The sequence below is a fragment of the Nyctibius grandis genome, chromosome 27 (genome assembly GCF_013368605.1).
Source record: "Nyctibius grandis isolate bNycGra1 chromosome 27, bNycGra1.pri, whole genome shotgun sequence".
NCBI classification, from domain to species: Eukaryota; Metazoa; Chordata; class Aves; order Nyctibiiformes; family Nyctibiidae; genus Nyctibius; species Nyctibius grandis.
This window is the reverse complement of record NC_090684.1, coordinates 72,298-80,771: the sequence shown is the minus strand read 5'-3', so window position 1 is coordinate 80,771 and position 8,474 is coordinate 72,298. Positions and strand designations below refer to the sequence as shown.

Genomic DNA, 8,474 nt, shown 5'->3' with positions numbered 1-8,474 from the left:
TCTCCTTGTCTATTCTGATTTTATAGTCTTAGGAAACTAATGGAGGACAAAGAACTTTTCATACACTTTTCGCATTCGGGTCACCTTCAGTTCTTCATCTTAGCTAGTTACATGCAGCTGTTCTGATTCAGAATATTTTTAACCTAAGCCTCTAGTTTTACTCTTTGCTCAACAATATTTATGGCTAAAATGTCTTATAATCGTTGTCAGTTGATGTAAAAGCTATTGAAAAATTCTGTACAAAATCTGTCTGCTCAGTTTTTTACTACCTTAATAGCAAATTGTTTTTCACGACTTTCTGAAAAGTATTGTTAACTTCGTGTGGGAAAACAGAATAAAAACTTGGATCTTACAATTATACGTTTGACATAGTGGACATTGTCTAGCGAGTTGTACACACTCATTATTTACGTATTCAGCGGCCCTTTCCTATGTTGAGCACACTCCACTGCACTTAAAATGTCATCCCATGGTGTCTCAAGACTCACAGTGCATGTGTTTTTAGAAATTTGAGTTCCAGTCTGTGTGAAGAACCTAGAACCAAAGCAATCGTTTGCAGTTGGTGACATGAACACTACTTTCCCCTTCCTTTTTTTGCTGTGTATCAAGTCAATACAAAATAAAAATGAATAGGGCTTGAGTGTTACTGCAACATATCAAACTGAATTCAGGAATTAGTACATAGTTTAACTCGAAATCAGACAAGTTCTGTTTTAATTAGAACTTGTAATAAAAGTATTGTTATTTATTGGTTAATCGGTCTCTCACAAGGGAATTTGGATTGTGCATGTTCCTTCCTTCCTACCACAGTTTAACTTGTTCTCAGAGTGGGATTCTGTGCAGTAGAATTGGAATCTAACCAAATCAAATTATTCAAGAGGAAAAAAGGAAAACAGAACAAAATCCCCAGAGGATGTGTATGATCAGTAGCAACAGCAGATGTGCTTTTCATAGAGATGCCGAGAGCATCTGCACTGTGTTCATCAGAGGCTAAAGATGTTACCTAGGTTGAATGTTACTGCATAGCTTTACAACTGTGTGATTCGTTTCTCAAATGATCATGCTTTGGATCACAAACTTAAGGGCAAGATGTTGCTAAGTGCATGAAGAGGGGCCACTGTGTATGCTGGATTATGTAAATAGAAGTGATACAAAAGTGACAGTCCATGAGTCAGTGCATTCAGTACAGGCTTGCCCTTTCCAGGCAGAAGGAGCCATCACACAGTAACAGAATTTGAGTGTTAAGTGAAGCACCAGTTTGCAGAGTAAGCATGGTGGATTTTATGCTTTAATGCTGGCTGGCAATATTCTATTTAAAAGCCGTGTGTGCCAAAAGCAATGCTTCAAAAGAAAAAGCCATATGGATTTAAAGCGGTAATGCATTTAACTGATTTAGACATGGGCATTTTTGAGGTTTTTTTTTTGTTTTCTTGTGGTGTAAAGAGAGAGAAATTTGTCCTCCAGAACAGTTTGGTAGAAGCACAACGGAAGAACCTCCTACCCCACCCCTATGACTTTTAGTCAGATTGTAGTGTCCCCATCACTTGACAACAGGTAGCAAAATGACGGCTGTCCTGAACAAAGATGCACAGTAAAACTTTGCAGCTTCATCGTTCCTCTTAATTTCTTGGATAGTTTAGGGAAACCCTCCAAAAGCTACCAATTATCGATTCCATTGGGAAGTGTTTGAATTCTGGAAGGACTCTTAAGGAAAACTCAAAGAACACTGAGGAGGTGCTTACTAGATTGATAAAGTAAAAATAATCATTGCAGGAACAGTTATCCCTGGGAGGATAACGACAAAATATTTTATGTGATGATTTGAGGCAAACATATTGTGAGGGTATCTTAAAAGCCAGTGTTTCCCACATCATACTAGCGACTCGGTCTCAGAAGGTTCACCTGCCTCTGATGTAGAATGCTAAGAGATAATTTTATTGAGATAATCAGAAGGTCTTTACAAAAGATGTCTTGTAATTGGCTTCACTATGGTTTGGAAGGCTAAGCCTCCAGAGTATCAACAGTGGTATCAAAAATGCTCTCCCAGGTTTTGTTCTGTTTCTGATTTTATTAACGCAGCATGCCATGCGGTAGACCGGTAGCATTTGTGAGTTTCTACACAGAAATTATTGCATGAATTTTGTATTCCTTAATCTGTGTATTTAAATTCCGTGAGTATGGGGCCATGTTTAACGGGGTCCATACACATAACTGAAAATGTTCAGAAGTTCTTTCTCAGCCCTTCTGTAGATGGATGACAACTGCGAGCATGACTTCAACAAAGAGTTGCAATTTAACTCTTGTATGGAAGCACACAAATTGTGGCAAATGTCACTGAAAGTCATGTAGTCCTTGCATCTCACTCAAGGCAGAAGCATTTCTGGCAGGTGTTTGTCTCATCTGTTCTCTGGCACATCCAGAGGTGACAATTCCTTATACCTCCAGGCAGTCAGTCCTGTGTTTAGTTTCTGGCTGTTCAGGCTATCCTTATCGTATGATACTAACCTCCTCAGACTGCGTGAAAATCTGCTTGTGTTCTGCTGCTGTGTCAGAGCATCTGATGCGTAAATGATTGCACCATAAGTATTCCTTAGTCTGCATTGCCTCCCCCTGCTCCAGAACAAGTCGTCATTATTTAGAGGACACAGGACAGTCAAGAGCCTGCCCTCTCCTTGACCTTTCAGATAACTGACTATTCATGCAAATATTGCAAATATGTACTTCTGGAGAGAGCAAAACATTCTCACTGGAATATTGCTGTCCCACACCATAACCACCTACTAGAGGGGTCTGCGAAGTGGCATACCAGTGATTATCAGGGATGGTCTCTGTCTGAGTGCCTTCCACTTCACACAGACTGGCACTGTCATAAGCATATCTTGCCTAGGTATGGTTATTTCCACTGGCAGTATTTTACCACAACTCATTTTCTATAGAGATCTGCTGCCCTTCTTTGCCTTTTACGTGGAGGAAGCAAATGTCAGGTCTGCTTTTTTCATTAAAGAAATAACTGCATGAGGGAAGGCAAGGGTGAAAGTGTGCCCTCTAGGATCTGGAAGAAACCAAGCTGAAAAACCTTAATGGTACTTGTACTTGTTTTAGTTTCTGCAATTGGTAACCGCTGCTTTTCCAAAGGAAACAATGAGAGAAGCTGCAGCTTTGTTCAGTATTCAAGGACTGAAACACACCCATCACAGGCCCCAGGCTCCACCATGTACTTCTAGAGACCAGTGTTCCCCAAAGCACAGAAATTATGAGCACAGGTTTATTTTGGGGCTTCAGTGATTTTTTTTTTTTTTTTTTTCTATGATACATGAAAAGACTTGCTACTATATCAAGTGCCCATTGCCAAAATACTAGCTTGAGAGAATTTTGAACTTTTGGTTATAAGCCACATGAACTTTTTAAAAATTTCTGTATGTATATTGACATTTGCAGCCCCATCACTCTATAGCTCATAAGTAATGAGCTGTAAAATACCATTTTAATGAAAAAATACATACATCTAGGTTCTGCTCTGTGCAGACGAATGCTCCAAAATAATTCAGAATGGATCATTTTTGTAGTGAAAACAATTTGGCAATTATGAAAGACAAGCTAAATGTCTGTCTTAGAAATTTAGCTAGCAACATGAAGAATTAGTATTTCTACCAGGAGTTCACTAAGATGATTAATTATAGAAGATTAATATCTTTATGGATAATTAGTAAAACTGGAAGCAAGTTTTGAAAAGTCTTTTTCAGTCTCTTGCTAGTTGGACAGAACATTTCAATTTAAAATACACCTACAAGATTTTCACAGTAAACTGGCAGGTTTTGTGAGGAATATTCTTTTGTTGTGGAGGAGAGGAATATGTGTGAAAAGTGTGTGAAAAATATTTTCTTTTTGTAGAATGGTGGGCAAAGATTGTTCAGTGGCCCTATGAACATTTCAGAGTTGTAGGGCTGAATGAGACTAAGGTGAACATCTTTTGAAGGGTTCTGCCAGTGAATAAATTGCAAAACACAAAAGGTTTCCAAAAGAGTTTAATAAATAATGAGGTTCTTTCTGTACTGTATAAACTATAAATATACCATGCAGTCCTTTATAACTTAAAATAATTTACAGACTGAGGTAGGGGGGTAGGAGGAGGATGTCATGGGGTTTAGATCCATCTCAGGGTTTCCCTGACTTCCTGCTGAGCACACACACACAGGCTGTGTCAATCCGAATAAATCGCCAGGCTGCTTGCTTGCCCTCCATCGTCAGCGCTTTGACAAAGGTGTGTGTCGTGGTGCAGTATGAGTTCCAGTGCTTGGCATCGATCCCTCGGCACCCACTGGAGACTGGCTTAGGGTCCCTGCACTTGGTCTCAAAAAAGTACTGCTTAAAAATGTTGTTGTTAACATTGACCTCTCCCAACACTGTCACCTCTTTGCCTTTAATGTCAGTGGCTGTGGTTTTGTCCCCAACCCACATGCTGACGCTGTCACACACTGAGAACTCTCCCCGGTGTAATACGGGATGCGTGGTCCTCTTGGTCCTGGCAGTCCTGTTGAGGGAACCTGCACTGCTGAGAAATCCCATGCTCTGTCCTTGCCCTGACACTGGGGGGGGCTGTGTGCTGAACAGCACTCGAGGGGACCGGAAGCGTCTCTTCTTAAAAAATTTTGGGTCCATGGTGATATTTATAGCTTCTCTTCTACCTGTCGTCCAAGTAGAGTGGCTGTGGGATGTCTGTGGAGCTGCCTTGGGAGTGTAGTGTCTGTTACTCCGGTGGGTATTGAGCAGGGAGTGTTCTGCGGGATGCAGCAGTGGAGCATTGTCCTCTGGCTTTGGAGCTGCCTGTGTGCCGATCAAAAAAGCTATAATCAGAGTGTAGTACAGCATGGACATTACGCTATGCACCTAGAACAAAAGAAAAATTTAATGTTACTGTAAGCCATGCTAGCACAAACGGATGCCGTTGCTGACAATAAATTTGTAAGATATCCAGGATCATACAGATTTCATCAGGTATTCACGCGGGTGCCAGATGTTATTCTTCTGGAAGAGCTCATTCAGGCAGCATAAATGTGAGAACATTAGAAAATAATAGCTAGATTATTATTAATTCCTCTGGTATTTGTTATTAGAACACTGTTTATGAAGCACTTGTTTGGTATTATTAATGTGGAGACCATATGGCGACAGCGTGTTCCCAGGAGTAAAATCTCTAGTGATTTTTGCAGCAACCTTTTTGGCCGGGGCTGGTCTCTTGGCTGCAAATACCCTGCAGAGCAGTGAGAGTAGAAGCAGTCCTTTGGCTAAAATAGCTGTCCATTCAGTTAATTTGTCTGCAGAGGTGTCCTTGGGGCTAGGGTGGGGACCACCAAGCGGGTACTTGTGGAAGGGGGGGAGCCCCAGTGAATTGTGCCATTATCACACAGCCAACAGCCAGGCTTACCTGCTGTGTGGACAGGCCCCACCACTCTGGCTGGCTCAGCAGCCTCCATCTATCCCATCTACCCTTTTGGTATGTACCACATTGCAGGTTTTGGGCAGATAAAGCCCAGACTCCTTCCCAGAAGAGCGCAGGCATCACATGTCACAAGGGCAAATGGGTTTTTTCCATGTTCAAGCTGTCTATTAGGATGAATATGGGTATTACATAGGAGCACCGTGGGTGACAGGCTACTTCTGGGTTGGCATCTTCGGTATAGCATAGCTAAAACTGTTGTGGCCATAATACTTGGAATTATGTACAGGGCAACACCTTCCTTTTTTCTGAGTGCCATGAACAAGAAGCTCCACAAATGTCACTGCATAGCAGATCCAGTGCCAGTGCTAGTCTTCCTTCGATCTGGAGAATATGCACATCTGTGTGGGTGTGAAATAGTGTAAGACAAATGTCTAAAACTTCACTAAGAGCAATTTTATGCTAGAAGACCCAGCAGTAGTAATACCTTGTTAGGTAACTACCATTGTTGACTAATTCAACCACCTGTTGGGTTAACAAAGCAGCAGCAGGCATCCTGGGAATAAGAGACTTTAAAAAATTATGTGAAATTGCAGTTAAGGGCAGATATTTCCTCTGTGAAGACTTAGTAAGCAGAGACAGAGTATAAACAGAAGAAAAACTACCAAGCGAGGCTCCTCCCCTGTCTCTTTGCCTTGTTTTGCCTGACATGTCTCAGCTGGCCCTGAATTACACAGTGTCCGGCCAGCAGGCAGGCAGCCGCACATAGACTGGACAAACAGGGTTTTGTAAAAGAGGAATCAGGCTCTGCAGTTCCAGTGTGACTTCCCAGCATGTCTTAATGTTTTTTTCTGGGTGTGGGTCAATTACTGTTGAAGTTCCCCCTCTTTCTTTCTGTTCAGCTTTCTCAAACTAGAATCCCAAGCCTCACTAAAGCACTCAACTTTAGCTTTGATAGAGCACAATTTTGTAGAAAATGCAGAACCCTAAGACGTCCAATAGAATCCTGCGTGGATAGTCTTATCTCGTGGATAGTCTTAGCTCTTTACAAGAGCTGAAATGAAATAAACAGCAGTGTTTGTGCAGGGCTGGGCAAGCATTTAAGAAACCAGCAGGAGATGCCAAGTGAAGGTACCTACTGAAGAGGGTGAAGATGCTACAGTCCCTGCATCAAGGGGAGAAGAGAAAGGCCAAAAGCCACATTAGCAGTTGTCTGTGCAACAAGTTGGGCTGGAAGAATTGGGGGCAAACTGATGCTGAGGAGAGTCGAATCTCACAGAGAAAATCCTTACTGTTCCAAAGCTACTTTAATTTGCTTAAAACAAGGCTGAGGGTTGCTGCTTTCCCACATGCTGCTCGTGCTTGAGCAGTAATCATCTGTATAAGGAAACAGAGCTGGATGTAGCTCAATAGCTTGGCTATGCACGATTCAGAGAGTAACCCCTTGTCCTACAACCAAATTAAAATCAGATGGTTCATTACATCTCTAAGAGTTAGCTTTCCTGACAGAAATATTAATGGAAAAGGTTTGCAGAACAAAATCCAGGCACAATTTAGACATGCCAATAGCAGCCTCAACCTATTGTGTTTATACATAAACCCTTTTTTTATTATTTCCTTCTATAGGAAAGAGACATTGCAATGTCAGCAAAGAGCTGTTTCTGTTTTTTTGCTATACAAGATTCACTGCTCTAAAATGCAGCTACATTCATCTCCCTTCTCTGAGTTTCTTATGTTGCATATGCTAAGATTATTGCTTTAAGGCCATTAAAACAAAATTAGAAAAATCTCACCTGCTTGCCTCTTTTTTTTAAAAAAAAAGCAAACAAACAACTTGCCTTTTATTTCCTTTCCTTGTGGTAAAGCATTCTGTGGGGAGTGTGGCCCAAACGCAGACAAAATGTGTTTGGGATAGCTGGTAGTTTTCCTGAAGATTCAAAATTGAATCTTTAATCAGTTGTTAAATTAATGCAGAATAGAAACTGACAGATTATAAAAAAACGGACTAGACTTGATGACAACACAAGCAAAAAAAGTTAACATTTAAAGAATATGTATGCCTTAGACTGTGAGGATTGTATGTTGGTCAGGCGTAATTTAAACACTTACACTATAGCTGTCCAGGCTACTGTGTGATACTGGTAATAACTATTTCAGTCTGCTCCGAGAAGAGTGTGTGTGTTGTGCTTACCTCTGAGTATACTGCACAAAAACCTGCTCCCCAAGCAAGGCCTTTATTTCATCCGGATGTTGAGCTGGGGTTGGCTGCAGCATGCCATCGGGACAGTTTGGCTGCGTAGTAGAGTCTGGGAGTTGCTTATTCTGTGTTCCACTAGAAGTAGAAGTATTTGTTTCAATAATTAGCCAGCAAATAAGTGTTTTCAGTACCATTCCCCACTTGATAGCAGGAGTATAGGGAGAGAACCACTTGCTTGGCTCTCCGAACTGTGCCTTTTTTCACTGTAGCAGTGTAGAGGTCATCTAAAGTGCAGTTTTCAACTTTCAAGAGCAGCACCGATGTGCTTACACCAATGTGTGTAAGACAGAGCTACCCTTATTCAGCACCTTTACCGGACCGTGGTTAACAATCCACTGCTCTGGATCCCTCTCTGGCATCTTCCAGGCTCACCAAAACCAGGAGTGATGCAGCATAGTGAAGCCATGCCTGCTGATGTCTCTTATCTGAGCTCAGTTTCCACAGTAGCGATAGACAAATGAGGGCTCAGACTCCCCATGGTCTTTGTCTGGGAAGCAAGTCTGTTTACAAGTAAAGGCACTGCAAGTTGTGTGCCAGCAAATGCAGGCAGTGTAAAACTCAGCGGCTACTCTGGTTGTCCAGATTGATCTAAACAGCACTATCACTAGTCCTTTTTCTGTCACAGTACTTTAGAATGGTGCACTCTTATTGTCAATACTCAAACACTCAAAACCAGAGACGTTTGTAGTACGTGCAGGACATGAACCTACATGTGCCCTATCCACAAATCTGCTATGCGCGCATCCTAGTTATGCAGTTTGTGCCCCACGCTTTCTCTTC

At 41.6% G+C, this 8,474-nt stretch overlaps 1 protein-coding gene across 1 annotated transcript; it reads right to left on the bottom strand.

Moving 5' to 3' along the window:
• Window positions 1-4,155: 4,155 nt before the first annotated feature.
• NGF (nerve growth factor) lies at window positions 4,156-7,661 on the bottom strand. Its single transcript, XM_068419452.1, has 2 exons — window positions 7,629-7,661; window positions 4,156-4,887 (listed from the first exon to the last, which is right to left on the bottom strand). Exon 2 carries the CDS (start codon window positions 4,873-4,875, stop codon window positions 4,156-4,158), a length of 720 nt encoding a protein of 239 aa, XP_068275553.1. The 5' UTR covers window positions 4,876-4,887; window positions 7,629-7,661.
• Window positions 7,662-8,474: the final 813 nt, after the last annotated feature.

What these genes read in the sequence shown, in the direction of transcription:
- NGF (XM_068419452.1), bottom strand. Translation starts at nt 4,875, where the DNA reads ATGTCCATGCTGTACTACACTCTGATTATAGCTTTTTTGATCGGCACA.